The sequence below is a fragment of the Xiphophorus couchianus genome, chromosome 5 (genome assembly GCF_001444195.1).
Source record: "Xiphophorus couchianus chromosome 5, X_couchianus-1.0, whole genome shotgun sequence".
Taxonomy (NCBI): Eukaryota; Metazoa; Chordata; class Actinopteri; order Cyprinodontiformes; family Poeciliidae; genus Xiphophorus; species Xiphophorus couchianus.
The window spans coordinates 24,129,776-24,145,065 of NC_040232.1; the positions used below are offsets into that span (position 1 = coordinate 24,129,776).

The window sequence follows — 15,290 nt, forward strand, 5'->3', positions numbered from 1 at the left end:
AGTGTACATCATGGACAAGTTGCCAGTCCTTCACAGGGCAACACAGAAATACACTGGACAACCAAACGTGCACACACACAATCTAAGAAAAATTTGGAGACCAGTTAACCTGACAGTCTTGTTTTAGGACTGTGGGTGGAGGTCGGAGTACCCTGAGAGAACCCACACATGCACAGGGAAACATGCTCCTATTTGAACCCAGGAACTTTTTGCTGCAAGGCAGCAGTGCTAGCCTCTGAGCTATGTAGGATTATTTTCCCAGCAGTTGCAACGACTGTTGGATTTCTCTGAATTTAGTTCCACATCCAAAAGATTTTAGCTTATCAAAGACGAAATAACAGTGAACAGGTTCTTCAAAACTCATGAAACTTATTTTGTTGTGAAATCACAAGAAAGCCACAATTTTGCCTATTGAGCTGGATGTATCATTACTATCCCTACCGCTAAAGCCCTGTGTTACTGAATATAAACACTGGTTAAAGGAACAAAATGCCAAGCAGTGGAAATATTACAGCTTGTTCTGCTCAAGGAGAGGGAAAATAAGCATCTTGCAAGAGTTTACTTTGGTTTAATTTAACCCTGGCAACACTGTTATTTAGCCAGAGAGGGTCAACTCCAGAGCAGCACCAATAACAGCTGAAACCTAGCATGGAACATCTTTCTCAAGACACCACGAGTGAGCCGCAAAAGACTTGGGTGTTTATTTACAATATGCCTCCAATCACTCTTTGTCACAGTTCCACGTTCCCCCAAACCGCACTCGCTGGAGACTCCATTTTTGCCCCTCTTTGCTACACAAACTCGTAATGTGGCAACGTCTTATCAGATCCTGCTTACAATAACAGATTCCCTTTGAGTCGTAGCTGTTGTTTAACTTACTCGGTCCCAAGGGGGAAAAACACGGTTCAAACAAGTCGGCAGACATGTGCCAGTCCACGGCAGCTGATGATGTCAACGGGTCCCTGCGAGCACCCGGTTCTTCCAGCACTTTCAATCATTGCCTCGTGAGATTACCGCTATAGGATATTACAGTACAAACTATGACCATGTGTCCCGCCGCCACAAAGCTTAGCAACATATTAGAGTTTGTCAAAGCAAGCTATTGCGAGGGAGAGATAGATACGGAGAGGAGGAGGGAAGCCATTGACCTTTGTGTCCTTCATATTTGCCTAGCTCCCCCTCAACCCCAATCTTAAGAGCAAAATCATCCGATCCCAAACTAACTGTCAGCTGGCTTGTGATGGTGGCAAATCCAGCAGACATCAATCAATCAGATTTTCCCTTCGTCTATCACAGGAGTTTTTTTTCACACCCCCTCCCCTTCGTTTTTGCCCGGGCTTATCATCTGACCCAGTTGTTATCCTGTTTCTGAAGCTTAAAAAGAACTTGATTATGGTCAGACATAAGATTCACAGACACATCCTAATACTCAACCAGAAAGGAGAAAAAAAAAATATATATATATATATATATATATAGATTATGTGTTTTAGAAAAAAATATGAGCAGCAGATGTAATGACTCCCCCACCCCTTCTTTTTTTTTTTTTTTAAACAAGCCTCTTAATTCTACACTCATGCTAGAAATAAGGAGTTTGAGGCGGTTATCTTTGCTTTTCAGGGATGCACGATTGCATGAACCTCAGATAAAAATCCAATCTGATATCATAAGACAAAAAGGCATTTTAGTTGGCTACAGCACTTGCTCAGTGTCAACAGTTTTTAGTAATTACCAGATAAGCATTCTCTGAAATACAAACACACACACACACGCAGACTCCCACAGACAAAGAAAATGGGCTGAATGTGAAATAATAGCGGCTGCATTTCTCTCTTGGTGTTTACTGTGTCACTTCACAAAGCCCGCTTTAAGACAATAAAAAGAAGAAGACGTGCTCCGCGCGACACGTCCCGGCCTTTTGTGGCTTGCCCAGCGGTGCGCTCACTCAATCTAAATCGATTTGTGCAATTTGCAATAAATATAATCAATCCTCATCAACCTGTTTCCACTTGAGCATCGTCTCGGGTTTGTATATATGTGCGTCGCCGTTCACTCTCTCGCTAATCACACGCAGGCAGATGCGGCCTCTGATCGCATCACGGGGGTAAGCTGTGCTGTCAACAGCTTTGCCGGCTTTGCACTGGTGCAAATCTAAACACAGCCTCTTTAAAGCATTAGCGTGTTTCCCGAGTTTGCTTTATAATTTCCCCAACGCATTTGACAGAAATTGTTTATCTGTGTACAAAGCTCTGTCATTAGTGATTTTCCGGCAAACCTTTAAGACGGTGTGCGTTTTGTGGCGTTTGTCTGGCAGGAAAATGCTGATGAACAAATCGAAGTGAAAGGCTTGTTGCTTAATCCTCGGGCTGCCAGCTATCCCTGAACCGCAACGCCGGGCGCGTCTCAAACCCGCCGCAAAAGTTCCGCGTCTCGCCGCACCCCCACAAATACAGCCTCGGTAATTCCTGCCAAGCCGGAGATTTAGACTGAACAGCTATTAGGCCATCACTCTCTGGAAGTGCCAAGCTACTATCCAGCTCGGAAAGCCCCCGTCCTAACCCCGGCCTTTTTTTTTTTTTTTTGCAGAAAATACGATCAAATTCACCTTTCTTGTTGAGTCAAACATCAACCGATATTTACATTGTACAAAGCCGAGAACGCAACGTGACAACGCCTGCTGCAAGATGTGACTCATCTTTCCCCAACACGGCCCCTCTCCTTCCTCTCATCCAAGATTCAGTCAAAACCCTAATATCAGTTTTGACAGAATCCATGAAAATGATTTGATCATCTGTAGCTAATTCGATTGAAAGAAACAAACAACGGGTCTGAATAGACACACTCGCGTGCGCACACATACACACACACACACACATACAAGTTATTTATAAGCCTGTAGACGGAGACTGACACATTTCCACCCCTGGACTGTTCGAGCGAACATGAAGGCGAGTTTCCTGTTGCAGGGCGCCGAGCTGTTTCTCTTCTGGGCTGCCGAGGATGTCAAAGCGCCACGCGGATGCGGTGAACTCAATATCCATATCCATGATACATCAGAACCTTGGCGTGGCACAAAAATAACTGCAATACCTCAGGAGCCACCTCAGAAATCCCCCTTAATTGAGCAATATCTTCATTCCTGATCCGTGCGCATCACCAAGGTGAAAAGGGACTGTGCAAGTTAAATGAAAGAAGAATTCATGATGTGTGGCGGCCTCTCTCTCTCTCACCCTGGCTATTTCCCCTCTTGGCAGAGGCCAAATAGAGAATGTTAAATGAGGCAATTGTGTCCCGGAGGCAAAAAAAGAAGGGGAAAGAAAAAAAACACACACGTACACCCGCACACACACACGCACAGGCAGTACCCGTGCTCTCTGCTCCAGCCCGGAGGAACATTCGGCAGTACGGCGAGGTAGATCCCAAAGACTACTCCTGGGTAGTTCACACCAGGCCTACCTTCCCATGAGAGCCAGACACTCTGCTCTGTAATTTATAGGGCTTGGCTGGAGGAAATTTATAATCAACTCTCTGTGTCTCCTGCACACAAAAAAAGGAGGTCAGTGCAGGACTTATTTGCATTTCCGATAGGCAAAAATAGCGACGAAAAACGCACAACTTCAAAACCTGCATGGAAGACGGCAAAGGATTCTTACTTTGATCTGCAAGATTTTCTCTTTTGGCATTTTTAAACACTTCTATGTGTTAAAAAAAGAAGGAAACAACTCCGCTCTGATTCTAACAACCACCTGCTAATTTGCAAGATGTATTGGAGAAGATGTGTTGATCCTCCTCAAACTTAAGTGAAGTTGATTGACCTTCAAATCAAACCAGGCCTACCTTCTGTGTCAAACATTTGTGCAGCAAAAAAAAATTCATGTGCGCCTCTGTCTTTTTAAAGATATCAATAAGCGTTTCCAGAGGTCAGCGAAGGTCAATCAGCCCAGTGAACAAGCATATCTAGGGTGAAGCTGGACGATAAAATGTCCCAGAAGAAACGACAAATCATACACATGGAAATTATTGAGTTTGTTTTAATTCATCATCTGATTAATTGATTTATTGCTTCTAGTGACAGCAATTTGAAACCACCAGTTTCATTTCATTTTTGTGAATCAAATGAGGTGGCAGGTGATGACCTCTGAAAACTTTTTTTCCCCCCCATCTTAAAAAGGTACAAGCAAAACATTTTGCAGCACAAACGCTGCTCAAACGTTTGACACTCAGGTCTTCCACAATGCTTGGTTGGCACTTTTGTTATGTTACACCCTGTACCCTGACCCTACTAAGAGGTTTTTTTTTTGTTACTATTAATTTGCAAAATGACATGGAAAAGTTGTGTTTTGATATTCTCATGCATAAAAACAAAGCATCAAAACTGGCAAAACCTCATGTCGCACAAATCAATCATTTTAAGTATCCAAATGTTTCTAAGTACGATCCCATCATGGGAGCAAACATGCAGAGAGGCCTGTAGAAATGCCAGGATGTGCAGAGCGCTGCGTTAACAGGAAACTGACCCCCCCTCCAGCAGTCCCACTCTGTCAGCTATACAGACATACTCTACGGTGACACCTCTGATAATCACAGCTTTGTCTGGGTCTTAAAAGGACGTACTTGAACAACAGCAAGACCAGAGGCCCTTTTTGCTCTAATGGCCTTCAGACATCAATATTTAAATCTCACATCTTGGCTGCGATTAGAATGCCGCCTTCTTTTCTCTCTCTTTTTTTTTTTGTTGTTGTTTTTGCCCCCATCCCTTTCCCTCCTAACACAACAAGGTGGGGTTGTGAGAGAGAGAGAAAAAAAGCTTAAATCAATGATCTTTGAGTCCAAACTAGATTCCTGAGCAGTTTGCCACTCTCTGCAGCGAGATAAGATAAACTCTCTTTGACCTGAGAGATGAAGTTGCCATGACGATCGGGGGAGTCCACTTTCTCTATTGATATTTTGCTGATGTAACAACAAATGGAACTAGATCCCGTGCCTGATAATGCTGATTAATTAATACCAATATTGATCGGAACGAGGAGGCGACAAGGCTATTAACTTAAAGCGGACTGAAAGTCAATTGTTTCCCGGGGCTCGGTGGGCATCGCCGGTCTAAAGTCTGAACAAACACAGAGAGGGACGCGCTCCAGGAACAAAATGTGGGAAAATTGAAAAGGCAGATCTGTGTGAGATTTGATAACATTGGGTGAATATGCTACAATGAGATCGGAAGCGAGACGGGAATGTTTCCAGAAAATGGAGCCGCGTTTGCAGGCCAGCTGATCGGCGGTGTGCAGCGACAGGTTGGGAGGGGCACACCCTGCATTTCTTCACTCTCTCTGGGATGCTAGCAAAATGTGACCTTAAGTCTGCTTAAAAAGCTAATTTTATCATATTGCATAAATATGCCATGATTTTTAGGTGCCTTCATAGACACACATTGTCTGTTTTGGGATTAAAGATGTATCTCTATGGATGGTTGATTGATGTTTAATTGCTTATGATAAAGTCAATTGACTATAGAGAGAAGGGGTAGATTTTTTTCTTCACTCTACTTTTCACATTCAAAACTTTGTCAACATGTGGCATGTTCATATTAAACTATAAATCAACAAAACAAACTAATAAATACATAAGTAAAAGACAAAGATATGATATAAGATGGAAAAATGTCCAAAAATGGAGTGACATTCATTAGCCAGCTGATTGGTGGTGTGCAGCAACAGGTTGGGAGGGGCACACCCTGCCTTTCTGCACTCTCTTCAAGAGGCCATTAAAAGCTGACTTTAAACCATCAGAATATGTTTTGTTTCTTTACTCCATATAAGTAACCAGCCTAATCCCAGCTGCACTGAAAGGCCTTTCCAGGGCTTCAAGTTTTGTCTCAGACACATTTCAAAAATTTACATTTTTATCCAGAGTGGTGACAGATCCAGCCCCCCCCCCGAATGAAATGAAAACACAATGGCAGCGGCTTGAACCGGCGGTTATTGGAATAATAGCAGAGGAATTCAGGAAAAAGGAAGATAAAGAGGAAGCCTGGGAGAGGAAGTGACCTCCACCTTCGTGGCAACCCCTGCCCACGTCTCCCGCCGCTGCCCTGGGCACCGCAGGCTGAAGGGAGGGCGAGCAGGGGGGGGGGGAGCGGCAGCGCATCGGCCCCCAGCGGCCCCCAGCTCAGCGAAGGCACCGCCGTCTCAAACAGAAAGGAAGCAGCAGCTGCCGTGCAATCCTCGCCCTATAGCTTTGGAGTCTGGAATAGAGGAACCAATCACAGCCAGGGAGGCACAAAGACCATATACAAAAAAATAAAAAATAAAAAACTGTTTTGTTTTAGACACAAAATAAAGATGAAAAAAAAAAACACACAATGAAAGGAGATGACATTCATCTGTATTGTTGTTTTGTGTCAAAAGTGAGGAGGCAATTGGGGATCCTTCAGCTAAGACGAGGCAACGGCACAAGCTGTTATTGGCAGGGAACAGATGTTTGAGGGAAAGTTGGCATTCAACGACCATTCTTCTGCTGACAGAAATCGACGAGAGAAACACGAGAGACGCGCCGTGATTGTCACCCAAATGAAAGGAGGACCCTTAAATATACAGGAAAGCTGGCACATGAACGTTTTTTTTTTCCCTCCTTCTTTTTTTCTTTTTTTTTTTTTGATTCCTACACCCCCAAAACATCTGACTGCTTCGGGCTGCCAGCGTTCGGCGGGCCAAGGGTGAAACGCGGCGCGTACGCAGCTTCTCGGCGTACGAAGCAAAGCTGAGCTAAGTTGGAGGAAGAAGGGGAAAAAAAAAGAAAGAAAAAAAAGCGGATGAGAAGTCAAAGCGAGAAAAAACACACACGTAAAGCACATCAAGCTAACAGCTCCGACGGCTCTGCTAAAACCCGTAAGCACATGCTCGTCGCGCACGCACCAATGTATACTCGAGCAAACACAACACACACACACACACACACACACACACACACACACTCACATTCAGATACAGGATGTTGGCAGTCAATTCTGTAAACACTCCCCTTATCCCTTACTAGTGTAATCTGCCTCTGATAAATGCCCCTCCAAGATAGAAATGTCACCTGATATGATAAACAGTATGCTGACGTTACATAAAGTGGCCGTATGCTAAGGAGTTGGAGAGATTAACTGTGGAGCAGAGATGGAAAAAATGGTTGGTGTGATAAAAAGCAGACATTAAGCTGGAGCAGAGCGCCCTGCTCAGCTGAGGTTCAGGTTCACAATGACTGGATGAGCGAAGAAAAGACACTCTGTTGTCATTTCTTTTTTTTTTTTCCAAGGGGTACACACATGAAGCGTTAGCTAAAAGGTCAACGCGTACAAAGGAAGTTAGCAGTGGTTGGAAAACAGAACATGAAATTGAGTGTTGCTTTTTCTCCTGAGGGTTTTACTGGACATGACATGAGCCAGATATTTGGTCATCTATTTAATTTGCTTCTGCAAAATATTTCACACTTTTGCCAGATTGAAATTCAGATTTTTTTTTATTTTTTTTTATCAAATTCTGGAAATTTGAGACTCAAAAACAAGTACAGTAGCTAAAAGCCTTCACTGTCTGCATACTCTACAGATTATTAAATAAAACCATGTGTTTTAAAGGGCTGTTTCACAGCTTTATTACCAGCATCTGATCTTAGATCAGCACCTCTTCAACATCTACAGAGCCGTTCAAACAATTAGAATCTTAATGAAAAGTTTATTTCACCAAGTGAAGCACATTATATACGTAAATTAGACAAACTCACCTAGAGGTTGGAAGTTTGGGAATATATCAAACTTAAGTAATAACTGATATTATTATTATTGACTATACTGACCCTTTATTTACTTTATAACAGATCATTACCAAAATATGTCGTATTTCACAGTTCTACTAGTCAGCTGGCTGACTAGCACATTTCTCCCTCGATTAAAAACAGAACAAATGTGAAAGATTCTGGTGGCAAAACAAAACATAAAGCCATTGTGTGAAAACTTAAGGAGTGCCATGCATCATTTATTAAGATGTTCTCTTCAGTTTATTTTTTCACTCATTTTTGACAGCTAGCAGCGGCCTGTCTACTAAGTAGCTCACTGCACATTCAGCCTGAGCACATAGCCTGACTAACCAACCAGCTAATATCAGCTGGTATTTAAAATTTATTAAAGAGGTAGCAGAAAACTACTACTAAGTTTAACATGTTTAATCCCGATATTTTCCTTTATGTATGAAAAAAGAAAAAATGGTGACTGGCAATTTTCCAAACATAAGAATCATTTTGAATCAGGATGAGAATCTAACTTCGACGCATCCTTGTTGTACACAGCGGTGTGTACAGCTGTAGCTACTTGACATTTTGACAATACGACCTCGTGGTTAGCTGTGGGAACCTGTGCACCCGGCCGCCCAGGCCCAACACAAACTTACAGTAATCACCACAGCCTGGTGCTTGATTTTCCACAATGGCGGGTAAAAGAGCCGCAGGATGCAACATGAATTCTCAGATGGTCTATAAAGCGGAGACAACAGTAAAAGGGGGAGAGCACTAAGTCAGTTTAATAAGCACATTTGACATCGGATGTCGGCGCCCAGCCTCCGAGGGGGGTGCTTCAATGTGTCGCCATAAACACTGGCCAAGGCGCGCTCCCCCTACATCATCTATATGTCCCCCCTCTGCCCCACACACCCCTCTTTGCACGACGCGAAACTTTGGGGGCAATTTTACAGAAAAATTACTCCGAGAGGTCCCGATTTCAATTCAGCCTGCCCGTATCTTTCCTTCCTATTAAGCATCAAAATGTTCCTCCTCTCACTACGAGTGGAGGTATGGACTCCACCAGAAGCTGAGGCGAGGCGGGCGGGGGCGGCCGAGGGGAGGAGCGAGGCGAGTGAAGAGGGGATGGAGGGGAGCTTGGTGGAACTCGCCCATCATATTACATCAGCTAATCGCACTCTGCCGAGCATCAGCGATATTTTCATCATTCCTGTCAATTTCTCCTGAATCCCTCCACCCCTTACATTTGAAATGACTAACAATCTGGGCAATTTATTGGCATATTGGCACAGGGTGATAAGGCTAAAAACAACAGCAGCCAGCAGCTGGCCCAGGGAGATGAGCTGATAACATTGATATGTGCTCCCACACAAAAACACCTCCACCGCTATCTCCTCTTTCTATCAAACTCTTATTACAATAAAAGTGAATGGGTTCTTTCTTTCTGCGAGAAAAAAAACCCCCAACAACAACAACAAGGAGGGCACCCAGAAAGGGGGGGCGACGGGGATATATATTTATAAATAAATACATATAAAAATCAGAAGAAGCATTTCAAAAAGGGGAAAAAAAGAAAAGAAAAAAAAAACAAGGAGGAAAATACATAATTTATCACTGTATTATCAGGATATCCAGGCAGCCTAATCAAGGAGCACTGAGTGACTATTTTTTGCCTTATCATCCAAAGTGGTGGAAACGGAGAAGGAATTATCAGCCAGCTGCAGATTGCTGGGCTGGAATTTTAATGGTAATAATCGGGTTTCTGATGGTATATCTCCTCTGCTTATCTTTCCCATTATCTGGCCTTATCTCCTCAGTCATCGGAGCAAATTAATGGCGCTCTTTCAGCATCGCCTTTTTATCACCGCTCAGAGAGCACCCAAGGGGAAAGAATAAGCAAAATATTAAAATACTGCATAAATCACAATTTTAGATAACGGTCCAATGTATGCAGGATGGTGGGAGGAAAAAGAGAAGGGTGGGGGTGATGTGGGGGGGGGACTGCGCCCAACAACCTTTTTGTCCTTTAGAATGACTGTCTGTGCCTGACTTTCTGTGTATTGCCTCCTCTGCCTTTATTTTCTTTTTTTCCTCCGGAGTTCCCGGCGCGGGAACGAGGATCTAGGCTCCTGGTGACCTTTCTTCTTCCAAGTGCTGCTTGGTTATCCAACCACACACCACCAGCGACATATAAAACAAGATCTTACACACGACATGCTAATGCAGCGGGGGGGGAAAAGGCCAGGTCAAAGTGACGAAAGCAGAACATAAGAGTCGGGCTTGCTTTCGCGACCACGACGACAACACATCTGGAGGCACCGACGGGATTGGTCTAAACACCAGAGGGCCTGCTGTCACGTCACACATTGTTTTGGCTTTAAGGTGAATGCTGATGGAAACATGAACACTAAGCAGAAAAACTGAATCGAGTCTTTTTTTTTCTCTCTAGTTAGTTTTTGAAGTGTACTGTGTAAAAAGCCATTTAAAAGGCTTTAAGAGGAAAAGTTTTTTTTTTTTAAAAAGAAAAAAAGTTTAATTTATTTTATATATAAATATATATAAGTCAAACAATTACAACAATAGATTGAACTAAAAGAAAGAAAATTTAAAACAAACCGTCGTTAATTTTCTAGAATCTGTAAAAATTCAAATATTGTCTTCACAAATGAAATAAAACCAAGCTGCACAAAATTGTCATTGGTCACCAAAATAAGTAAAGAAAGCCACTCTTGTGCATCAACAGGCACATTACTTCATTTATGCAAACTCACACACACGCAAAGACACCCCAATAAGTATAACGAAACATTTCGTTCAATAAAACGTTTTAAGCTCAACAGATCACCGAACCGCTTTTCCACACTACAAACAATCTGCCCTTTCTAACCTCCTTTCAGAGCCGACATACAGCTGTCACACCGAACACACACACACAGCACACGCACACCCCCACACACACACTTAAGATGACAGCTAAAACAGCGTGTTTACAACACCATGTATTTCTGCCTCATCTGCAGGCGGCAGAAAATCATTCTGTTTCTCTTAAGTTGTTTCAAAGCTGTAATTCTTTAAAAAATAACTAACTTGAAAATGACCATGCAGGTCATAATCCTATGCTCTAATTCCTTCTTTAAACTGCATGAAAAATTATGAAAGGGAACAGTGTAAAAGGAAGATGCATCCATTTTTAAAACAATTTCAAGAAAGAGTGTAATCTATAACTGGGTGCAACAATTCTATACAGTGTATTTTACATATATTTAAGATAAACTACAAATGCCACATTTACTTGAGCACGCCTTTCCACCGCATGCTTCACGCACACACACCTGACAGACGGTGTGTGTGCATGAGAGGGGGAGAAAAACAGCTGAAAACTGTAAAAAGAAGGTGGAAAAACGCGACAGTGTGCAGCTTCTGTGTAAAGAGTGTGTGTTGCAAACATACTCACTTCATATCGATGTGGGAAAACAATGACTTTTTCAACTTGGTCTCGATATTTTAGGCCTACAATTTCAATCGCTTTATTATAGGACTCAAAGTGGTGCACTTTCCCCGCACTTCAGATTTAACGCAACTATAAATGAAGTAAATAAGTCCGTTTTTTTTCCTCCCCTCTGCAACTTTGCAGGAAGTTCTCAGTCGAACAATCAGATTCAGCTGTGGTCGGGTTTTTTTTCTGAATTATTAATAATAATAATTTTTTTTTTTTTTTTTTTAAAAGACACAAACGTAGCGCGGAGGTCGAGCGAAGGAAGCGCCGTGACAGGCGAGCGGAACACGGCGGCGGTACAGTGGAGCGCTCCTGGAATCAGCTTCAGAATCATTCTCACTGTTCGGCTGAAACATCCCATTTAATAAGAAGCAAAAAAAAAAAGAGGAAACTTACGTTTGATCTGCCGCGGGTTGCTCTGCTTCCTTCGGGACATGCCTGCTGTGCGGCTGCTCAGTGAATCCAGGTGTAGTAGCTACTGACAGATCGATAGGTTTTGCTTCATCCAAGCAGTCGATTCTTTGGAGGGGTTGGTGGTAGTGAGGGGTGTTTTTGTTTTTTAGGGGGAGGGGGGGTTGTTGTTGTTGTTGTTGTCTGCTGGAAACTATAAAGGCAGAAGAAGAAGAAGAAGGAACCGGCACTTTTTTTTAAACGCACAAGTCTATCGTTCCGTCTGTCTTTTCCTTTATCTTTCTCGTCTCTCTGGCTCCGGCTCTGACTTTCTCTCCCTCGCGCACACACAGTAACACACACGCACGCGCGTTCTCTCTCTCCCTCTCTCGCTCGCTCTAACACACAAATGCGCGTACACACACACACACACACACACACACCCTCCCTCTCCCTGTCGCTCTCTCCCGTACTCTTCCTCTTTCTCCCCCCCTCCTCTCCTCTCCTGTGCTTCGCCGCGATCCGCACGGACTGACTGGGGAGGTGAAAACGTTTCGCGCTTTTGTTTGAAGATAAGGTTTGTTCCTCCCCGGGCACCGTAGCCGCGCGGCGTCGTGAACTTTATGTGATCCGCAATCACTTTCGCTCCCCTCTTATTAATTAGGGGCGCCTCCGCTAATTAGTCCCTTTTGTTTATTTGTTTTTTCTTTCTCTTTTTTTGGTGGAAATACTTTTATTTTTTCATAACTTTGATGCCGAGTTAAAAAAAAAATATATATATATATATATATATATATATATACATCTTTTTACTTTATTATAATGCTGAACAAAGCAGGCAGTTTATTTTAGGTCGACCCTTTTTACTGGAGCTTTGTAGTTAATACAGGGCTCCGTTTATATCGCTGACCAGTTCACCCCTGCACACACACACACACACACACACACACACACACACACACACCCCCACAAACACACAGGAGGACTTTATAAAGGCAATTGCTGCTGCCGACAGTCAAACAAGTGCTTTGACTATTTCTCTGAACTTTGACCCCGTATCACCCAGAAGATGCACTGTAAATTGTTTACACAATTTTCAGATTCCAGTAGCTTCTGTATTTAGCTGTACTGTAAAAATCAATGTTAAACATATAGAAAGGAATCAATACTGCAAACATAACAGCCAAAAAAAGTTATATATATATATATATATATATATATATATATAGATATATATTTATATCTATATATATATAGATATATATAGATATATAAACTAAAAATACAGTATAACTGAAAGTACATATCTGCTGTAATTCATTCAGATCCATTTAAGGAGTAGGATGCAGAAAGCAGTGTCTGCAACACGATGAAAACAGACGATACTGTACAGAACCGAGAATACAGTAAGCGCAGTGAAATCCAAAGTAACACACTGTACACTTTTCACACTGAACTGTTGCAAAGACAACAAACTGTGTTTACAGTTTGGGTTCACTTTGGCTGCAAAAATATTAAAATGTCTGCAGGACATTTTCTTTTTTTTTTTTTTTTGCAAAAGTGGGAGTTTGTTTCCTATTCTAACCTTATATGATAAACAATGAAAACATTCACATGTTTTTATTATAGTTGGAGTGTAAAAGAAAAATCTTTAGGATATTCAGAAGAGAAATGAGAGTACAAAGAGAAATTATGACTATTACACTGTAAAACAAAAAAAAAATTTAAAAAAAGAATTTTGCAGTGTAATGCATATTAGTCATTAAGATTTTTCAAAATGGAATGAGTAATGTTGACTAAAAGACTCATTTTAAGAACATGAACTTTTAGCTTTTGGTACCAAATTTTATGCAAACATTGAGACTGGAATTCAAGTGAAGGTGTTGACTCATCATTCATCTTGTGAAGAATCCAGCAGAGCTTTAAGGCTGACATCCTTACATGGGTTGTTTTATGAAGTAATACACACAGTTCAGAATTCCTTATGACTTATGATTGAGAAAGTTTTCTATTTTGGAGAAAGGGTCCAGAACAGAACAACCTTTTACAAAAGCGACAGAAGACCTCATGAAAGAAACTGCCAGGGTTCTGTTGCCAAGGAGAACTCAGCAAATTATTTTGGTGGATCTTCTGAATCCATCAATTTACTTTAACACTAATGGGACCGACTCCTTAGTAATTAGGTTTATTCGCCATCGATCGATGTGAGCCTGTGGGTTATAAATGCATATTTAAAAAGATGACTCTGGATATTTGCTGTATCCTGTGATAGCGTTTAGAAAGTATTAGTTTTGTTCTTCTAAATGACTAACATGCACGTTTCCAGATGTTTCCTGTTATGTTTAGTGCTGAAGTCAAAATATATCAAATCTAATGTATTAGAATTTATTTGATCTAAAAAAAAAAAATAGTTAGAATCGTACTCAATTTCTTCAGTAAGAAAGTGTCAAAAATTTATTTAAATTTATGATTAAAACAACTACACCAATTTGATTAGTTAAACTCTGTTTATCGGTGCGTTTTGCTTGTAAACTAAATGGCGATTTTCAGCTGGAGGAATGGATTACTTTCCTGCATTTGGTTTTATTTGATAAACCATCCGTCCAAATCTGAGTGTTTTTAATTAGTCTCTTCTGTGCGAGATGAAAACATTTGAAATATTTGGTTAAATGAAAAAGAAAAGAAAAAAAAAGATCCTGAGAAAAGAAGAGTCTTTGAATGGTTCAGATTTTGACTGCCATGTTCTGAATAGCTGCCCAAACTGGAAATCACTCTCTTCAATTAGCCAGTTGGACTGCCAAGGAAGACAAGCAAGTGGCCTGTGAAATTATCTCGTAACCCAATTCCACAACTTTGGGATGGAGTCTGAAACCGCGGAATAATTTATGTGGCACAAGGGGTCAGCGGCGGTTCACCTTGACATGTAGGGCGGGCTGGCTTTTCCTGCTGTTCCCCGTTGAAGTTTGAAACATATACATTTCTTTTTTGCTCAACTCTTTTTTTTCTTTTGTTTTTTTTGTCCCCCTTTCTCCTCCCTCGTCTGCAGCTTTTGGTCCTGCTCCAGTCACGCTGATGTCATGGCACGGAGTCAAAAACAAAGAATTGTTGCAGTTGCCAATCTTGGCAGAAGCAATTCAAAGTCAGACTGGTGGAAATGTTGTGATACTTTGATACACATATTTCTACTTTAAATACCCCCCTTCTCCCCAAACACACACACACGAGAACAAACTCAAGTGGGAACGGCCTCAGTAAGAACGGCCATGTTAACCACCCATAAATAGCCTATCTCGGGGTATATTAAGGCACCCTGCGCCAAAATCAATAATGATTTGTGGCGAGAGCGACAACACAGTGAGGGAGTGGAGTCAAATTGCCAGCTCCAGATTAATTTAACGCCACTCCTAAATCCTCTGAGACCGGAGCGTGCTTCTCCTGTGCTGTTCCTGAGCCCCAGTGGCTCGTTTGAAGCCGACTTTTGATTGGCAGCTACAAATCTGCAAGAGGAATAGAGATCTCTCTCTCTTTTTTTTTCTTTTCTTTTTTTTTTTCTTCACTGCTCAGACCAGATGGTTGTGATAATTAACATGATACTGATTCCATCGCAGGGGAAATCACTGACACAAGGTTGGTC

The 15,290-nt window shown here is 41.9% G+C and overlaps 1 protein-coding gene across 2 annotated transcripts in view; it reads right to left on the reverse strand.

The window, feature by feature from the left end:
* zfpm2a (zinc finger protein, FOG family member 2a) overlaps positions 1–12,085 on the reverse strand; it is a 168,443-nt gene extending 156,358 nt beyond the window's left edge. The window contains exon 1 of one of the 2 annotated variants that reach the window (XM_028017834.1): positions 11,225–11,421. Coding sequence is in view for 1 of the 2 variants with exons in the window: in XM_028017833.1 (XP_027873634.1) it covers positions 11,663–11,702 (40 nt within the window). In the remaining variant the exon portion in view is untranslated. Of the gene's footprint in view, positions 1–11,224; positions 11,422–11,662 lie in introns of those variants that run through there. The other variant, XM_028017833.1, reaches the window with a different exon arrangement.
* Between the last annotated feature and the right edge of the window lie 3,205 nt (positions 12,086–15,290).